This window comes from Siniperca chuatsi, linkage group LG9, assembly GCF_020085105.1.
Source record: "Siniperca chuatsi isolate FFG_IHB_CAS linkage group LG9, ASM2008510v1, whole genome shotgun sequence".
Taxonomy (NCBI): domain Eukaryota; kingdom Metazoa; phylum Chordata; class Actinopteri; order Centrarchiformes; family Sinipercidae; genus Siniperca; species Siniperca chuatsi.
This window is the reverse complement of record NC_058050.1, coordinates 17,521,520-17,540,653: the sequence shown is the minus strand read 5'-3', so window position 1 is coordinate 17,540,653 and position 19,134 is coordinate 17,521,520. Positions and strand designations below refer to the sequence as shown.

Genomic DNA, 19,134 nt, shown 5'->3' with positions numbered 1-19,134 from the left:
GTCTGTCGGTCCACCACTTTGGTCCACACTGAAATATTTTAATAACTATTAGATGAATTACCATGAAATTGGTCAAAATTTCAATTTGTCCAGTACTTTGGTTTATGACCAAACACCTGCAAAACTAATGACATTCCCATGAGCCTCAGCTGTACTTAGTGTTTAGTGCTAATTAGCAAATGTTAGAATGCTAACACGCTAAACTAAAATGATGACCATGGTAAACATTATAACTGTTTAACATCAGCATGTTAGCATTGTCATTGTGAGCACATGAGTATGTTGACTTTAGCATTTAGCTCAAAGAACCACTGTGCCTAAGTACAGCCTCAACTGCTAGCATGGCTGTAGACTCTTAGTCTTGTTTTATGACACTTTAAGGGTGTGTTGAACAGGGGCAATAGTAACATAAGCCCAAATATTCCCAAAACACAGAAGTATCCCTTTTTTGTGTGTTTTTTATGTGTAGTATAAGAAGTTAATATATATTTGTTCGTCTCCAGGGTTCAGATGTTTCTTTCTAGAATTTAATGAATATCAAATTTTCATTAAAAGGACTGTACACTTAATTTAGTGTATGACATAAAGTATTAATGAAAGATTGTATTTGTTGTTGTTTTTTTCTCTCCTTTAGACCTGCTGACTATCATCCTGAGTGTGGTGGCTGCTCTGTTTGTCGTTTTTGTCATCGTGCTGGTATCAGTTTGTGTGGTGATTAGGTAAGTGCATCTGCTTTATGTTTTATCCTAAACATTTTATTATTTGTACTTTATAAGTATAAATTGCTTATTATTATTTTAGTAAATTCAGTGAAGACACTAACATTATATGTCTTACTAAACCTGTCTGCCAATCTGCTAGAGATTTTTCCCCTTCATTTAAAATTTTCTTACATAACTGGCCAACTGATAGTTGTAAGAGACGCTGTATATAAAGCTCTCATCGTCTTGTCTCTCCTGCCAATCAGGAAGAAGAAGAAGAAGAAGCAGAAGAAGTTGAATTATCAAGTGTCCATCTACAATCCAAACGACACCAGTTTCCTGCCAGGACCCAACGGCTTCCCAAAAACACGTGAAGACAACGAGTCCCATGTGTACGCCTCCATTGAGGACACGCTGGTCTACACAGACCTCCTCAGAAAGGGGTCAGAGATCGGCGTCTACGGAGAGTTTGACACATACCGGCCCTTCACAGGGCACACAGACTCACAAAAGCCACTGGTCTCTAAAAACACCGGTGCCGACGACATGCAAGTTGGGGCTAACCAGCAGTTTGGGGTCTCATCTCAAGAGGCTCCTCCACTTCCCATCAGGCCTTCGAGCCACAACCAATCCCTGGTGGACAATGAGATTTACCAGACTGAGGACCAAAGTGAGGAGGAACATTCTCCCAATATGGGGCCACGGCTGGGGCCAGAGGGAGGAAACTGAGGAGAAGATTGGATTTGGCTTTCTGCTTTTCACTTGACCTACTTGAACTTTGAGATATCCATTCCCTGGAATCTGTGTGATTACATGATGTTCAGCCTTGCAAGATGCCTTTGTTTTGCCTCTTGAGTAGTTTTGCACTGACGCCAGGCACACCAGATAACCCTGTTCAAACCTGCCTGCAGCTGTCAACTTGTTTTATCTCAGATGAAGGCGGATTTGGTTTTGAAAGCAGCACATAATCATTCCCTTTATATCAGATTTTGCCAATATAAAGAGATCTTGTGTTGCTTTTAGGCAATGAATTTTGTTTATTATATATTTTGTACGTAATATGGCTGTTTATACAGGAGCAAATGTGTGCTGTTTACATGCTGAGTTTTTCATTTTTATCATGAATAGAGAGGACTCCACTGCTGTTGCAATGTGCTGCACTTTTATAGCATCATCAAAACATGATGGCCTGTATTGCAGGCAATTGCAACAGCAGAATGTGCATGGAGTATTATCTTTCTATTTTTTATCACTGCTTTTGCACCTGCTGTGGGGACTTCTACATACAGCATCATTACACCATAATTGTGCCTTACAGAGAGGTCAATACACTCCTGCTAATACAGTTTAGGATCCTAGAGTTGTTTTCAACCATTATGGTCCGGGGATGAATAAAAATGAGTCCTTTTGTTCTTTTTTGGACCCATAAACTTGGGAATCTCAAGACTGGTCAGCTGCTAGCTAAGTGATCTGTTTCTCTGGTCATACTGAGACTTTTATTTTGTTTTCTACTTGTGTATTATAATGAATGAGAACCCATATTTTACTCTTTGTTTTGAGAACCACAAACACTTTCTGCTGCACTATAATGACATGAAACTAAAACCCTTACTCACTTAATTGGATCTGTGAGAAAAAAGTTACATCTCAGAAAGAAATGTCAGTGTCTGTATTGACTGAATCGTGTTATTGATTACAGGTAGCTTTTAAAGGAGAGACTGTGTGCGGCATATCCTTTAACATAAGTGTGATGAGTGCTCAAGACTTTTTCATGTGCTGTTGTGAAGACAGACAGACAGTTTGTACATTAACTGGGAAATAGAAAATCTTTATTTAGCGTATTGATTTTGATGTTTATTTGATCCAAAAGATGCCAGAAAAATTGGGTTTTAAAATGAAACTGAATAAATTATGTGTTTGTCTTGTAAAGCCTTGTTGCCTCCTGCAGTTCAAAGAATGAACTGCAGTGGGAGACAAAGTTGCCTATTATTCCTGAGGAAATAAAGTGTCCTTTTGCTCTCTATAAAACAGTGCAAGAACTCTCTGAATGTGAAGTTACTTTGCTTAAGAGCCATGTAAAATATGACCATAAATACTTTGCAGTCTGACTGACTGACACTGAATGTTAAAGGGCCTGAGATGAGGACATGCTCTCTACAAACACGCTGCTGCTGACATCAGTGGATATCCATGGAGACGTCCAAACATGTTGATCTGATGTAACCCTCCTTTGGGTGAGTAAACTATTAAGAGCGCCAATACAGAAACTATGTTTTTATGATGAATGAAGTGTGGGTGGGTGGAGACACAATAAGTCATTGTACTCAACAAGCCAGAGGGTTTGATAGTTCTTTTCTAATTTGAAAAGGTGTTATGTGTTTTATGGGAGGAAATGTTGATCTTTGTCATTGTAGAGAATCCCTACACACCTTTCCCCATGTACACCCTCCCCTCTGCCTTTAATATATATTTTCCTGACTTTGACCGTGGAATATGCGAAGTGGTGACATTTGAGAAAGACAAAATGTCATCCTCATTGTACTGGTTATCTTAGTCCTGGCCTTTCTGTTGATACCTACCATTTCCTGGGTTGTGAGAAGTTCTGAAAATACATAATTCGTATACATATGCTTAAAATAACCCCCAACTTTTCAGATTTTTATATTTCAGAGCCAAGAGAACACATATGATATGAAACACTTTGTCCAGTGTTTTTGAGTCTTATTTTGAAAGGACCACTTGTGACCTTTTAGCCCCCTGGCCCTGTAAAAGATCAGTGGAAAAGACAGAAACCTAAAACCCAGAGAGTTTGTTTAGTTATTATTATTATTATTATTATTATTATTAGTTGTTGTACCAGTCAAGTTCTTTTTTTATGAGTTGTCACATAAGTATTTCTTTTCCCTCTGATGAGCAAACGATTCCCATTATGTCTGCTGAATATCTGAGTTGAGCAAGAAGAAAATGAGATGGCTACAACTGAGGTGAAACTGTTTTATGTTTATTAACATTATGTAATGTAATATAAGCTGCACGACTTGAAATTCAGAACTAGAAATAAAGTAGGTGCCTCATAAAAGACACTCATGATGATTGCTTTTCAGTAAGAAAAACAAGGTTTTATTGCATTGACTAGCAGATGACATAAAAATACATATAACAAAGACAAGCCATCCAGTGGTGTTTACCTTAATGAATGTGATATGAAATATACTGGGGTGTCGGAGAGAACGAGTTTATTGAATGTATGTAAATGATCATGTCTCAGTGAGTTTAGCTTATACAATCACATACTGTATCCCAGACCACTGTGTGAAGTCTATTGACATCCGAATGGCTTGGTCAAGAAAATGTGAGCTTAAAAAAGATGCAGCACGTTGCTTTTTTTTCTCAATGTATTGCATAAATGTACCTGATACTCTATATGTTTCATTCTTTTCTGCAAGCAGCATTTAATGTTCATATGAGTGATGTTGATGTCAGAAAGCAAGCAGCCCCTCAGACGATGTTGAACTCACACACAGAAGCCTTTTCGGCCCGGCAGCTCTCATCAAACCACTTCCCGTTGGCCGTGGTGGAGAGGATGGCACAGTTCTGGCTGCGCCCTCCGTCTGGCTGCAGGGTGATCTCTGTCTCCCAGTTCTTGAAGCGCACGCTGGAGCCTGATTGGTCCACCCACTGGCCATCGGTCACCATGTCATTGATGCCCAGCCAGATGTGCTCCTCTGGGCCGATGCTCTGGCGCACGTAGCTGTAGAGCTGGTCGTTCTCGTCTCCTGTCAGAGGGGTGCCCAGACTGCCTCCTTTGGCGATGCAGTCATCACTGGCTGCGTGGAAGGTCTTCTTCACTGGGTTAGCCAGGAAACACTTGCCGAGGATCTTGGTGCCTCGCAGACAAACTGAGGGGGAAATACGGAGAAAGTCACTGTGGCTCAGGTGTTATTGTTGGCTCTCCATCACTGGAAAGCTGTTAAATTGGTGTTTGAAATATGAGATACAGTCTGCCACTCTTTTCCCTTTTCTATTTTACATACAGCATATTGGTACTGTTGTGAAATATACTTAAGTGGATTATGGTGTGGTATTTATAATATAAAATACCTGTCTGTAAAGCTTGCTGCTCTTTCAGCAAATTCAGCTCTTGAACAATGTCATTAACCTGTTTCTTCAGCTCCTCAATTGCAGAGTTGTTTGCAGAGTCTGTTGGGGGGCAAATAAATGCAAAATGTATTCTAAAGCATAATACATTCAGTCAGTTCTATGAACTCACATTGTAGTTCAGTACTGTTATTCTATAAAAGTTATTCAGAGATTTAACAAGTGAGGACATTGTTTTCATTTCCAACGTCAAGTTAATATCAAATCCTACCTTTCTTGCCATTTCTTTTCTTTGTGGAGGTCTGCTGGAACGTGCAGTGTGCCAGCAGGAGAAGGCAAAACATCAAGCGAACCCCTCTAGCATCCATAATACTTGGGAAAACACTTTAAATCCACCGTAAAGAAACTGTTTTGGTGCAGCACCACAGAAAAGCGCCTCACAGCTCTGAGCACTGGCCAGACAGACTGTTGTGTTTTGCACGCCCGGAGTGGCAGCCCAGAGTTGAGTGAGGAGATCATATCTCATACAGAACAAATGTTTTACAGATGTTTAACAGCTGTTTGTGTTGCTTTTGAAACGCTGAAGGCAGATGGATGGTGAGCAGGATTGTGGAGAGTTTAACAGCGTTCAGACAAGCATGACTCGGGTTCCACTTGTTTATAGGTTACCAGTAAATCACAGCAGGGCCTTGTCTGTCTGTCTGTCTGTCTGTCTGTCTGTCTGTCTGTCTGTCTGTCTGTCTGTCTGTGTGTGTGTACATGTATTACATAAACAGAATTTGAATAATTCATATCTTTATTAATTATCTGCATCCACTTATGAGCAACACATATTAAGCCACAATGTTTTGCAAGTGCCTTTTCATAGCTGCTTGCTAAATGTATTGTTTTGTAGAGTATTTTTCCTGCCAAAGGGCCTGTTTGTGTTTCTGCTGAGGGCTCCAACAGGCCAGAGGTTGGATGTTTTGGGGGTTTGTCCCACAGCACCACATCTGGATCTCCTCAGTGAGCTGGACGGGGTGCAGTTGACACGTGGCAGAGACTTATATAATAAAGAAACACTGTTGTGAATTTATATTTGTATAGGTTGCATCTCTTTTCTGTCAGACTGGTCTTCACTAGAGAGTTTCAGTGAGCTCTGTCAGCAATGAGAAAGCTGACTGACACACACCTCACAGCCAAATAACACATTAAAGTGATGCAATGAAAATCCTCCAAACATGACGAGCTTGACTCTTGCTTGCATTTATAGAAAAATTGGATAATAATGCATGTTTCACCTCATTATATTCAAAGACAAACAGCTTGATTATAAAGAGGGTGTATTGTATTTTTAGTAGACTCCATTTTACATCTTCAATATTAAGCAAATTCAATTCCCAGGTCTCTCCAGTGTACACACAGTCACCTGTATACATTGTATTGTGTATAAAGGGTCATTAGACCTTAATACATCTGAATTTAAACCTTTGCTTGCAAGGAAATGTATATGATTGAAATGGGTTGAGTCGGTGCCTCCTACTGTTCACAAGTAATATAAATATTATATAATATAACATATTTAGGATGCTTTCTTTTACAAATCACTTCCCACAAGGCACTGGAAATACTTTGTTTGTGGGAATGACCAATTACTTATCAAATTCTTAATTTTATGCAGGAAGTTCAGAGAGGTAATAGAAAATGAAAGCCACTTTTTTTATTCACTCCAAATTTTGCACTTTGGTTAGCATTTCTGTTACGAGGCCATGACTGGGCGTGTTTTTGTTTATTGCTTGCGTGTCTGAAATTAATAAAACATATTGAGACGAAGAGGGTGTGATTTTATCAATATATTTGAAATAAAACATTTACAAGATAAATTAACATTGAAGCAGGTTCTGTAAGTAGTCCAGCAATTTGACATTCATTGAAAATAAGTCATTTATAATGTACAAAAAGTTCAGGCAAAGGCAGCTTGTTCATATACAAGAAAACATACAGAATAACAATGCCCATTCATGGTGCACGCTGCCCTGTGCACAGCAGGCACATCGAGTCTCTGATTCAGAGTTCCAGTCAGTGCCACAAAGGTACAGACATGGGTCACTATTCACTCAAATGCATAGTTAGTTATTTAGTTAATTTCAGTCCAGACTTCATCACTTTGACCATCAACACTTTATCTTCCATAGAATAATAATGATGTATGTGGTGTTTTGCTGAGAGGAAAGCACTTTGTCTGCTGCTACATGGAAGGCTGTGTTGAGTTATATGATGGTTTTGCACTTACATTATGTTTATGCACACTGTTTTAAGGTAACTAATTTATGTTATTACATACAGTACCTCCGATCTGTCTCTTGTGCTGCTGTAATACTTATCGATTTAATAAAATATCTTAAAATTCTTACTTTACTGTTTATATCGTATATCGTTTACTGTTTATATCGGCTCCCATCCGAAACGTCTTGATTCTGAAAACAGTGTCCAGATGACTACGACTGAAACCTTTTCTACGATGGAACATTCCTGGACGAATGACGGACTACACCGTCCATTTTACTGTTTATACTTACTATACAGTTTTGATGCTTCAAAAACTCTTTCTATAATTCTCTTTTACTGCAACTTCTGTGTCCAACGTACTACTGTGCATATGTTCATTGCTGAATGTGTACAGTAAAGCACTTGACATAAATACAAAGCCGTTTGCATTGTAGCTCTGCTCGTACAAGCAAAGCTCAGTTTCCAGTGCAGTCCAGCTCATACGCTGGTATATGTATCTGGGTATATTTCTTATATCATTTATCATTTTTAGGATACTCTTTCACAGTGCAAGAAACTTAAACACTGAAAATAATTCAAAATTCTCAGGAACACAGAAGGTGTGCGAAAGCACAATGCTCAACACAAAATAAATACAACTAAATGAAGAAAAAAACACAAAAAAGAAACATCTTGAGGTAAAAACATGCAGGAATAATTTAAGTGTGCTTCATGTCTGCAAAAATACACAGCGTGTCCTCTTCATCTCGTTGCCATGGTAAACTATCTGAAGCCTCTGCAGAGTGCTTGGCACCGTCCCTCTGGTCTACGTTGGGCAAAGCACTGTAATAACAGTAGAGAATGAATATTAGCAGAGCTATGAGTGGCCAAGAATGAAGCTTCAGCATGAGGGGAATTACAAAGTAGGAGATAAAGAAGAGGAAAAACAAAAGGAAAAATCTTAATATTGTGCTAAATATCTGAAAATGAGAACATGAACCTTTTTCTGTAGTAGGAAGGGTGAGGATGAATACTTTGCAGGCAGCTAAAGACCAAATATAGTCTTAGCAGTGCTAGATAACTAATAATCATAAAAATGTGTCTTAAATGTTAACTGCATGGTAAATATAGCTAATATTAATGTGTGTGTGTGGCCGTTCATTGGCTCATTGTCAGTGAGTCTTGACACTAAGAGGGATCAACCACGCTGCAGCCGGTCACCGCGTGGGAGAGGGGAAAAGTGAGAAGGAGAACATCAGGGTCAGACTGCACGACAGCTCAGTGGCAGAGAGGGGGCGCTCTCCCAATGTGAGCGCCAACACCACAACAGTGCACATGTGAACATGTCACAAACCTCTCCATCCATCGCTCACACCAGCGCTAGCAAGCGAAAGGCAGCAATAAATTAGATCATAAAAAGTAGAGAAAGAAATCATGAAAGGATGAAAACAAAGAAAAGAAGACATAAAAAGGGAGGCACTGAAGGACTATACTGGTTGTTTGATTAATAATAAGTACAGTATTTTACATGATCATTTTCTAAAGCACAGGCGGATAAGTTTGCATTTACTGCTGCAACATTTGAGACCTCAGAGTCAGCTCTTTAAACTACCAGATTTACATTATGCTTTTCACACTATGAATATTTGCTTATTGTTTGTCATCTACAACTGATTTTCCAACAATACAACATATAAAAGTGATACCTCATGTCAGCCAGCTGTCAAACTTCACATTTTGTTGTGTCCTTCAACACACCAACATGAATTGTTTTCAAAGTAGTACCTGCTCTCAACTGCAATACCGAGCAACAGCAATGCAATTTGACCAATATGAGCAAAACCTAAAGGCAATGACATGTTGACAGTGATATATCAAGCAAGTTTCAAGATGATTTTCCTAAGATTTTATAATGAACTGAAACCAATGACTGAGATGTAGGAAACCAAAACTTAACAGCTACAATATGTGATAAAAATGGGCAACGGTAATAAATTAAATATAGATGATTTATAGTAAATGGTTTGTAACATGTAAAACCGCTGTTGTGGTCCTTTAACTTTATGACACCAGTCACAATTGATCAGTCATTGACCCTTTGGTTTCTGTGAAACATGATCCACAGTGCAGACACACTGCCAACACATCACGCCACCAACTTTGCAACAGTGTGTGAACACAAAAAGAGAAAAGCTCACCTTTGAGAATATAGTCTGTTAAGAGACTGGGCACCTTGTCACTGTCGTCTCTCATAGCTTGTAGAACTGCAAGGCAGCAGATACAGAGGAGTGAATGGATCATTCACAGCAAGCTCAACATTCAAGCATCGTACAGATGAAGAAACTTACTCTTAGTCAGGATCTGGAGGTCCTCAAGCGAAGGAGGGTATCCTTTTTTCTCATAAGGGATGACTGTGGTCAAATACTATAAACCGTCATGAAAGAGAGACAAACACAGGGAGAGAGAAGTGAAAAAGGCAGAACAGCTAATGCATGAACATCGGGGGGAAAAAACCAATACATGCAGTCCAACTTGTGCTTTTACTTTAACTGCAGATCTGGTTAAATATTATGAAAAGGAAGAGATGAAGATGAAGGCGCTCGAGTGGATGTTTCTGTGTGATGACATTCCTATCAAAGTGTCTATTTTTTAGCACAGGAAACAGGAAGATAAAGTTCAGCATTTTAGAGAGAAATACAAAGTAACCTGTCTTTCACTGCACCCGCTCCCAAAAGTTTGCCGGAAGCTGTTCTGAATGACAGAGGAGAGTCCCTCCATGCTGAAGCGCTGAGGAGGAAGGAAGTAAAGCAGAGAAACATACGACAAGGGGTGACCAAAGACGGGAAAATAAAACAACAAATACAGCAAGAAATGCAGCAAACAGTGGAAAAGAAAGATCTTAAGATATCCTACCCACTAACATTTCAAGGAATCAACAAGAAGATAAGTAAATCAACACGCATAACCAGGCTGGTAATGTTTCCTTAAAACAGACTTGAAAAAATTAAGTACTCACCGATCCAACTGTCTTCTCCGTGTGGACCTGCGACGTCCCAGCTGCGCCTTTAAGCTTCTTCTTCTTCTTCAGCAGCTCCCGGTGCTCCTTCTGACGGTTTTGTACGTCGATGAGCGCCGAGATGAAGCTGTTCTTCACCTCTTTCTCAAAGTCCAGCTCATCCCTGAGAGCCAGCTGCTGCACCAGCTCCTCTGAGAACCTCCTGATGTTCGTCTCCGTCTCCTCCAGACGTTCATTCAGCTCTGCGACACTCAGGGTCCTCACCCCTGGACCACACACAGACACACACACAATACACAGCTGTTGTTGATGTTTTTTGATCCTTCATTACACATGGACCGATCAAGGTAACTTATGACACCCTCATGAATCCATCATGAATGAAGACCGTGAGATGCAGTTGAAAGCTCCCAAAGCTAGTATATGGACCTTTAAGCTTAAATTACATTCGATTTGTTACATAGGTAATAATCAGCTACTGTGTGATATATCAGGATACATCACAGTATCTACACAATGTAAGAGGAAACTGTTCCTTTAAAACGATTCAAAATGCAAGAATTCATCATAAACTACTACATTTTTATTCAGTTCATTATGAAGTGTGACGGCTTTGATGTAAAATCTTTTCAATCTGTGCAAAGTTAAGTTTTACATTCACTACAAAAAATAGCAAATTGGGATGTAAAACTAACAGCCCACACATTGGGGAAAAGCTGGTGCCAGAGCAGTGATAACATTAAAGGATAAGTCTGGCATTATTTTAGATTTTTCTTATTGTCAACAAATCCCATGAAAAGACCAAAACCAACGTTGCGTTAGTCCGTCGTTCAATCATTTCCCTACCTCGTCTGTGGTCCATTAATTCCTACTGAAGACATAAATCTTCAAACACTGGTCACGAATGTTTAGTTTTTTAAAAAGCTGAGTAATGTCCTAAAACAGCTGGGCACTGTAGTTTTAAGCAAACGTTACTCAAACAGGAATAAATAGCATATTTGTTGGGGACTATTTTCAGCTACGGTTTATTACACAGTTAGTGCTCTAGTGAGTATTTACGGCAGCAGGAAGGTGTATGTGGGCTCGAGTTAAAATAAACTACAGTGCCCAGGTTCATCGTTATGAAGGAACATGTCACTCAGTGCAACGGTGTGGCTCATTGATGTGTTTTTATTCGTTTTTGGACAACAATGAGCTTCACTTGTTTGTAGGTGCAATTCATTGTTGGTTCTGGTCTGTTCATGGGATTTGTTGACAATAAGAAAAATCTAGTTTTAAGTAATGTTACTTAAGTAAAAGTATCACCAGAGTTACCCTTTAATTCTGATGAACTTGTACTGAAGCTCACACTGGTCTGTGCCTCACTTTTTATGCATTCTCAAAGTTACAAAAAGACTTTATGAAGAACATATCGTAAGAGAACGCATCTTGATACTGATACTGTACCACTGTATCTCAAGACGAACCTTCATGAGCTAAGAATCACAAGAGAACGTACCATGAAACTGATACAATTAAATCGGTACTGCGAAAAGACCACAATGTATTGGTTCCTTTGTACTGAGAGCATATCACAAGAGAATCTATCATGATATATTACTATATATTATTTGTCCCGATCAGTGGACACTCACTCTTCTCGTAGCTGGGGCTGCGGGTGGACCTCTGGACGTCCAGGGAGAGCATGGAGAGGTCCGACTGAGAGGGATCGTGCTCTGCCTCCCTGTCAGGAGAGTCCTGCATCATCTCCTCTATCTCCTCGATAACCTGCATAGAGCAACAACACACACATCAGAGCGACAGCACTCAAAATAACCCAGTGCACATCGGTTATTAAATCTCTGTGGGAAACACAGAGGGATTTCAGCCTTGTTAAGCTGCTGCTCTGCATTTAAAGGCTTCACACAGTGTGGCTGCCATCTAAACTCTGCTGGAGGTTTACATGTAACTCACCTGCTCTGCTGTGAAAAGCGGCTCCTCAGCGAGGCAGGAGACGATGATGGAGTGCATGTCCAGCTGCTCCCTCAGCTCCTCATCATCCGACAGCTCCACCGTGACATCAGTCTTCCTCTAGCCAGGAGCAGAATAGGGGGAGGGAATTTAATCAAAGCGCTAAATCCTGGCACAATGACTATTTGAGATTTGTGAGATGAACGGAAGAGAGATTTGGCGAGGGGGGCTGGGGTTGAAGGGAATGTGGGACAGAGATGGGATGGGAGGGGTAGCATCACTCACGGGTTTCTCCTCCAGGTTGAATGTGGGGATGTGGAGGGAGCATGTTCGAGACTGTCTCCAATCCACCGGCATCACGCGCCCATAGTTACTGGTCAAAGCGTTCCAGATTCTGTGGAGAAAGGAGATTAATTAAGTCTTACATCTAAGTCTAAAATAACCGTCAGACTTCAGAAAATTTTGGAGTGTCGTTGTGGTTATCTCAGCTTGAGTTTGGAGAAAGACGTGCATTTACCAGGCAGATGAAGTCTAACAAAAGGTGCTGTTGAATTGCATTATGGAACTAACAGTCAGCACATCTTAGCCTCTGCTTCATCCATTTTACCATTCTTTTACTTTTAAAGATTATTTTATTTGCCATTTTTCACCATTATTCAATAGCAATCGTGAATATACAGACAGGAAAAGTAAGGTGGATGATATTGCATTAAAATGATTTTAGGGCCATTAATCATTTATTCATCATCATCATCATCATCTTTAAATTGAAAATCCTCACATTTGAGAAGCTCCAACCAGAAAATGTTTGGTGTTTTTTTTACCTGATAAATGACTGAAAACAATTAATAGATCATCAAAATTGCTGCAGATTAATTTCCTGACGATCAACTAGGCTAATCGATTAATGGACTAACCGTTTCAGCTCTATATAATCAATCACAAACCAGGGTTTTGTGCAATCCTAAAAAAAAAATCACAACTGTAACATAAGTATCGGTTGTAAAAACAAATATATGACTCATATCGGTTTGATATCTGTTTTTAAAAGCCATTTAGGGGCAGATACCGATAGTATGCCGATAGCGGAGCACCTGTTTGGTTGAATGTGTAAATATTTAGCTCACATTTCCAGAATTTGTTACTACAGTGGTAGAGAGTTTTGATGACAAAAGATGGTGGCTGTGTGTGTGTGTGTGTGTGTGTGTTACTACAGCCCCATCACATCCTTTATACACAATGTAACCCTTTCTAAGACACGTTGGCTTCCCGATCTGGGAAATGAAATGTCCCGCTGCAGACAACATGCCCTTGTATGATTTTCAAAACCTGCAGCAGTGAGTTGAAGCCCCCCCACATCCACATATTATTAAACACAACTAGCCTGCGGACAAAAACACTCACTCGTCTTTCTCCAGGAGCGAGTCCTCGGTGATCGCATTCACAGGAGCGATGCTGTCCGTCCTGGCGTTAAAATTTCGGAAGCACGCGGATAACTTCTCGTCAAAACCGTTCACCAGGTCCTCCATGGACCTGAAAGCACCGGTTCCCCCCGGGGAGAAGCTGCTGTCGTGCAGCTCGGTGATATCATCATTATCCGGGAGGAGCTGCGGTGCTGCTGCTTCCCCCGCGGCGGCTACGCGGCCTTTCTGTGGGAGCAGCCTCAGGTCTGAAACCAAATCACCCAAAATCGGCCAGTCGTCATCGAAATGTGCGATAGGTGCAGCCATAGCCCGGACCAGGCTCGGGTTAATGATGGATGTGTTGTGGGACTGGCAGGCCTCAGCATCCTCTCTCAATGCCCGCTCACTTCCCACAAAGAGCGAGGCTGAGCCGGACAGTATGGCTGCACCGCACCGGGCCCACTAGTGGCTACAACTAACAGGATGTTAGGCTACAAAGTAACGAAACCCGAAGATCATGGCCGCATGGCGACAGCTAGATTTAGACTTAACGGGAGTTTGAATATCAATATCATTTTTCAAAATGTATTAAAAACCCATTCCGCCTCGTTTATTTCATCATAATTTTTGTGGGGAACTCGGCTTGTTGTTTTATTTTGTGCTAATTTCTTGCCAAAAACAAAACAAATCAGTCACAGTCCGGTCATTAAAAAAAACAAAATAGTTTACACACACATGCCAAGTGTGTGTGTGTGTGTGGCCGACAGACAGACGGTGAGTGATAGAAACAGCGACCTCCTGTGGAGGAAACAGGAACCATCCGGGCATCGTTCCACTACCGCGTTGCTACTGGCAACAGACTCCAAACAAACTGAGACAGACTCGGGAAGTCCCTCTGAACAGACCTACAGTCGCACCAGTTTGGGATATTTAGCTTACGGAGTTTACTTGCAGTGTCTGTCCTGTCTCAGGTAAAATGAGCTCACCTTTGTCGATGCTGAAGAAAACGAGGCGCACTCCTCTGCAGGGCCCTCTGAACGAGCAATGGTAGGTTACTCACTGGGAAATATCCAAGTGCTAACTTTACTGTGAGGGAACATATATTACATTAATTTGTCTTTGACCTGCAGGGGCAGACAAAAAGTGCCTTTCAGGAGGAATATGTTAAAAGGTAGGTTGCTAATCATATCTTATACTAAACATAACGGCATAACACTGCACTGACAGATCACTAGAACAGCAGATATCACCACTCAGTGGCGGAGGAGTATTCAGATCCTTTACTTAAGTAAAAGTACAAATACCACACTGTAAAAATACTGCATCACAAGTAAAAGTCCTGTATTGAAAATGTTATAAGTTGTTATAAGTTGTTATGAAAATATAAAAGTATGTAAGTATAATCAGGAAAATGTAGGCCTACCTAAAGTATTAAAAGTAAAAGTACTCAATGCAGAAAAATGGCCCCTGTGACTGTTAAACTATTATACATTATATCATTAGATTATTATTACTCATGCATTAATGTGTAAACAGAATTTTACTGTTGGAGTTGGTTGAGGTGGAGCTAATTTTTAACTGTTTTATATAAGGCAGCAACTAATGGTTATTTAGCCCACAGGGACACCTTCACATTGCTTGTTTTGATTAAAAGAATTTAAATAATGGCAAGGAAAAAGCAGCAAATCCTCACGAAACCTGGAACCACGAAAAGTTTGGTATTTTTTAATGAAGAATGACTTAAAGGTGGGGTATGCGATTCTGTACAATCCAATACAAGTATTTTTTGTTTTTACACAGCCCTGGCTCTGGGAAACCGTCTCGTCCTCTCTGGCTGTTAGCTTCGCAGCAGCAACTGTAGGGACAGTTTGCTAACCCACAACCTAGCTAATGTTAGTTATATGACTTGCTGAGTCGTTGTTCGCTCTATATCATGGTTAATTGGATAGTTTCATCTATAACAAAGCATCATATTTTAACTTCATTTGTTTTGGATGTAAAATCTCAATTTGTAAAGTGACTGTCAAATAGTTGGAGTGGACCAAAAAATATAAAATTTTCCTTAAAAATGTAGTGGAGTAGATGTATAAAGTGGCATGAAAAGATAATACTCAAGTATTGTACAAGTATCTCAAAATTGTACTTTAAGACAGTACTTGAGTAAATGTTCTTGGATATCACACTACTCTGACAAACTGATTTTTACTATAAACTGCTCCCGTATCAGGTAAACCATGAATATGCTCTCTTTTTTTATCCCTCTTTTTGACTTTCACATAGTTTTGTGTTTTTGTTTTTCAGAATTTCAGGCAGCGTTGGCTGATGATGATGAATCCTCTGATCCAAATCCTCCCCTGACCCCTCACACTGCAGCCAATCATGTCTCCACTTCAAAGTCAAAAGCCCCATTAAAGAAAGGTATAAGTTAATACAAAGTTTTTCATTCCAAAGCAAAGTATATCTTATTTATTTATTGTTAAACAAACATGCTTTAACACCCTGATATTCAGGTACTCCACCAAGCGACTTTGAGCTAATGTCTGCCATGATGCAGCGGGTGACCCTGCTGGAGAAAACAGTGAAGAGCCAAGCGCAGGAGATCGAGAGCAAGGTGAACACGCACCTCCTCCAGATGAACAGGGAAACTGTTGTAACAGACATCAAACGTGTTAAACTCTCACTTTAAATTTTCTTCTAAAAGGATAAAAGGATTTCAGTCTTGGAGGACAAACTGAGCCTTCTGAAAGAATCGGGTAACATCTACAGACCTAAGTTTGATATTCCCTGTATATTTCTAGATAAAAGGGTTTGATTTGAGCTATATCTTACCTGTGTGTGGATTTAGATCTGAGCACCCGTGATCTGGGTGGCAGAGACGATCTTGAAAGAAGATGCCAACAACTGCAGAATCAAGTGTGTGAAATGGAGGTAAGTTGAAAAACCTTACATTAATGTCTTTATATTGTGATTACACCACACTGAATACTGCTGATCCCTATCTTGCAGAGCTTTCTAAATGACTACGGTTTGATGTGGGTGGGAGACGGTGAGAGCAGTGACTCAGCTGAAAGTGAGCAGCCACATGACTTAGAGAGAGGCCTCTGGCAGCCAGGTAGTTTCCATCTGCTGTCTTCTTTTCAGCCTTCAAGCTTTCCCTAAAAGCATTTACCGTGTCTTCTGTGATTCCTAACACGCTGGGTATCTTTCCTGTGCAGACGCCTCTGTGGTCAGGAACATCCACATAAACTTTGACCTCGTGCTGCAGAGGATCAAGGAGCTGAACGTCCTCGCAGGGGAGGGAGAGTGTTTTGTACAATCCACAGCCACGGGGGCACAATTGGCAAAAAAGGATCCTATTCAACTGAGTCTCTACAGCAACGGGATTGTCATGTTTGATGGTCCTTTCCGCTCCTATCAGGAGCACAGCACCCAGGTGAGCTTACTAAAAATGCACAGGAAAAAATTTTATACTTTGAACTAGATTCTTTGGTGGTTCAAATCTTCTTTTTTGGTGGGTCTTTGCAGGAGTGCATGCAAGATCTGATGGACGGGTATTTTCCGTCTGAGCTTCAAGAAAGATTTCCAGATGGCGTGCCTTTTGAGGTTTGTTTCTGTTTGTCTGTGTAATATGTAAATGTGCAACTTTGCTACTTCTTATACTTTGTTTCGTGCAGGTTCATGACAGGCGAGATGAGGAATTCATCTTCAGGCTACCGTGGAATAAATTTCCTGGTGAAGGACAGGCTGTTCGTGGGGAAAAAGGTGAATCATCAAATGCCGTCAGTTCTCAGTTACCTGGTCTGTCTGGCAAACGTCACACTGATACTCCCAAAAGTGGAAGTTCTCAGTCTTCATTGTCATTCTCATTACGGTCACAGGCAAGAAGTTGAGCACGGATCAGTTCCTGAACAGGTTACCAAAGGTGGTAGTAAAGGCCGGTCGTGTGATCGATATCAGGGACTCGCTGAGGGCTACCCTGCAGGTGAGCAGCGAGCACAGATTTGTACCCATAGATCTTGTGTGTTTATATACACTCCTGTTTAGCAGATGATCACTGTTAGTGCACCATCTTACTTGTCTGTGCTTGTGCTGAACGTACACTCACCACAGTATGCTCGCTAATTATCTAACAAGTACTTTCACTAGGGTTCATCTGATGCCCCGAGCAGCAACTCAGTGATCCTCATAGACACACCGGCACTGCAAGCCATGAAAGAGAGGTATTCAAAATGTTGTTCATCCATTATGTAAGCACAATTTTGTTATCAGTGTGGTCGGCCATTAGAAACTCATGTTGCGCAGACAAACATTGTTCAAATCCATTGAAATGTGTTTGAAATTGTAGAAGATATCCCAAAGTTTCTAAAGATTAAAAGTTATGCTGAATTTTGGGTAAACTATAAAATGATGCACAGATCTAAAGTATTTTCATTTGGTCCAAAGGTATGGCCACAGAAAATATTGCATCTTGGGTTTAATAAGTCACTCAGTTTAAGACAGATGTGCTGTATATATCCATCCATCCATCCATTTTCTACCGCTTGGTCCCGTTAGGGGTCGCGGGTGACTGGAGCCTATCCCAGTGACTTTGGGCCTTAGGCAGGGTACACCCTGGACAGTGGCCAACTCGTCGCAGGGCTAACACAGACACAGACAAGGACAGACAACCATTCACTCTCACATTCATTCAATACGGGCAATTTAGAGTTATCAATTAACCTACACATGCATGTCTTTGGACGGTGGGAGGAAGCCGGAGAACCCGGAGAGAACCCACGGTAACACGGGGAGGACATGCAGACTCCACCCAGAGAGATTGCGTGATGTTGGTCTGGTCCGGGAATCGATCCCACGAACCCACGATCTTGCTGTATATATGATGTTGTCAAATCATCATCTAGCTTTACAACCATGTAGAAGCTACAAGGCAAAACAGGGTTTATGGGGTTAAAGGAATTACTGGATCCAAGAACACACTACTGTACATGATGTTGTGATTAAAATGCTGATGTGGCCGCAGCAGCTGATTGTTGAGATTACTGTATGCACTGGTCTGAAAAATAGGGCAGGTCACCATGGACAGCCGGCACTTGTGATGGGGTCTAGGATTCAGATCTGTGGCCTCCTAAAGGAGTCTGAGCCTTTATTATTATATCAAGTGCGTTTGAATTTTATGCCTCACAGACTGCAGACATTCAGCCCCGAGCGGCCCTCGTCTGCCCGTGATGTTATCACTCTCAAGGTGAAGACAGAAGATGGGAATCATGCTTACATATTGAAAATGTGCTTCTCAGAAACAGTCGGACACCTGCGACAGTATCTGGACAAACACAGGTGAGACCACATCCTCCTGCACTGACAACGTATCCGTCTGTTATCTCCCGTCTCTACAACATGTGACGCTGGTTGCTTGTATTTCCTGCATTACAGAGGGAGTGGTCTCCCTGGTTACGACATCATCAGTGCGTACCCACAGTGCTGCTTCGATGACGACTGCCAGACGCTCCAATCATGTGGGCTCATGACTAACGCTACTCTGCTGCTGCGAAAGAGGCAACACCCTCATTCACTCACCGAAGTCAATAAAATAAACCTATAAAAAGGTTATGTATGATTTGTAAGGAATGTTTTTTTTTTTTTAAATCAGCCTTGAGATTTTCACATTTGAGTTATAGAAACTGTTAGTTTTATAGATATGGATGCAGTGATCCAACTTTTT

General features: G+C 40.8%; 4 protein-coding genes across 6 annotated transcripts in view; 2 read left to right on the top strand and 2 right to left on the bottom strand.

Annotated features, from left to right (window-relative positions):
• The window catches only part of cdcp1a (CUB domain containing protein 1a), a 9,554-nt gene extending 6,825 nt beyond the window's left edge, over positions 1 to 2,729 (top strand). Inside the window, exons 8-9 of the mRNA XM_044207038.1 lie at positions 635 to 719; positions 968 to 2,729. Coding sequence (XP_044062973.1) covers positions 635 to 719; positions 968 to 1,430 — 548 coding nt within the window. The 3' untranslated portion in view covers positions 1,431 to 2,729. The remainder of the gene's footprint in view (positions 1 to 634; positions 720 to 967) is intronic.
• A 952-nt stretch (positions 2,730 to 3,681) lies between these two features.
• Positions 3,682 to 6,520, bottom strand: clec3ba (C-type lectin domain family 3, member Ba). Its single transcript, XM_044207047.1, has 3 exons — positions 5,071 to 6,520; positions 4,803 to 4,901; positions 3,682 to 4,600 (listed from the first exon to the last, which is right to left on the bottom strand). Exons 1-3 carry the CDS (start codon positions 5,165 to 5,167, stop codon positions 4,200 to 4,202), a joined length of 597 nt encoding a protein of 198 aa, XP_044062982.1. The 5' UTR covers positions 5,168 to 6,520; the 3' UTR covers positions 3,682 to 4,199.
• Positions 6,521 to 6,616: 96 nt separating this feature from the next.
• Positions 6,617 to 13,933, bottom strand: fez2a (fasciculation and elongation protein zeta 2a). 3 transcript variants are annotated; one of them, XM_044207045.1, is made up of 10 exons: positions 13,417 to 13,927; positions 12,298 to 12,406; positions 12,016 to 12,132; positions 11,697 to 11,829; positions 10,063 to 10,328; positions 9,753 to 9,833; positions 9,395 to 9,470; positions 9,245 to 9,310; positions 8,401 to 8,426; positions 6,617 to 7,889 (listed from the first exon to the last, which is right to left on the bottom strand). In XM_044207045.1, exons 1-9 carry the CDS (start codon positions 13,740 to 13,742, stop codon positions 8,416 to 8,418), a joined length of 1,185 nt encoding a protein of 394 aa, XP_044062980.1. In that variant the 5' UTR covers positions 13,743 to 13,927; the 3' UTR covers positions 6,617 to 7,889; positions 8,401 to 8,415. The 3 variants fall into 3 exon arrangements, with proteins under 3 accessions (XP_044062980.1, XP_044062979.1, XP_044062981.1); XM_044207044.1 differs by lacking the exon at positions 8,401 to 8,426 and having other exon boundaries at positions 13,417 to 13,919; XM_044207046.1 differs by lacking the exons at positions 8,401 to 8,426; positions 9,753 to 9,833 and having other exon boundaries at positions 13,417 to 13,933.
• Positions 13,934 to 14,250: 317 nt separating this feature from the next.
• On the top strand, positions 14,251 to 19,022 carry ubxn11 (UBX domain protein 11). Its single transcript, XM_044207043.1, has 14 exons — positions 14,251 to 14,462; positions 14,546 to 14,586; positions 15,717 to 15,833; positions 15,926 to 16,026; positions 16,117 to 16,168; positions 16,261 to 16,343; positions 16,422 to 16,527; positions 16,631 to 16,848; positions 16,941 to 17,018; positions 17,090 to 17,177; positions 17,294 to 17,397; positions 17,562 to 17,635; positions 18,600 to 18,749; positions 18,846 to 19,022. Exons 1-14 carry the CDS (start codon positions 14,392 to 14,394, stop codon positions 19,012 to 19,014), a joined length of 1,452 nt encoding a protein of 483 aa, XP_044062978.1. The 5' UTR covers positions 14,251 to 14,391; the 3' UTR covers positions 19,015 to 19,022.
• The last annotated feature ends 112 nt before the right edge of the window (positions 19,023 to 19,134 follow it).

Bases quoted from the DNA above. Each gene is read 5' to 3' on its own strand.
- clec3ba (XM_044207047.1), bottom strand. From the start codon at position 5,167: ATGGATGCTAGAGGGGTTCGCTTGATGTTTTGCCTTCTCCTGCTGGCA. The intron at 4,902-5,070 runs GTAGGATTTGAT...GCCCCCCAACAG, and splicing joins GAAAAGAAATGGCAAGAAAG to ACTCTGCAAACAACTCTGCA. The intron at 4,601-4,802 runs GTATTTTATATT...TTTCCCCCTCAG, and splicing joins GCAGCAAGCTTTACAGACAG to TTTGTCTGCGAGGCACCAAG.
- fez2a (XM_044207044.1), bottom strand. From the start codon at position 13,742: ATGGCTGCACCTATCGCACATTTCGATGACGACTGGCCGATTTTGGGT. The intron at 12,133-12,297 runs GTGAGTGATGCT...GCTCCTGGCTAG, and splicing joins TCAACCTGGAGGAGAAACCC to AGGAAGACTGATGTCACGGT. The intron at 9,471-9,752 runs GTTACTTTGTAT...GACGGTTTATAG, and splicing joins GCGGGTGCAGTGAAAGACAG to TATTTGACCACAGTCATCCC.
- ubxn11 (XM_044207043.1), top strand. From the start codon at position 14,392: ATGAGCTCACCTTTGTCGATGCTGAAGAAAACGAGGCGCACTCCTCTG. The intron at 17,019-17,089 runs GTTTGTTTCTGT...TGTTTCGTGCAG, and splicing joins CAGATGGCGTGCCTTTTGAG to GTTCATGACAGGCGAGATGA. The intron at 17,398-17,561 runs GTGAGCAGCGAG...TACTTTCACTAG, and splicing joins CGCTGAGGGCTACCCTGCAG to GGTTCATCTGATGCCCCGAG.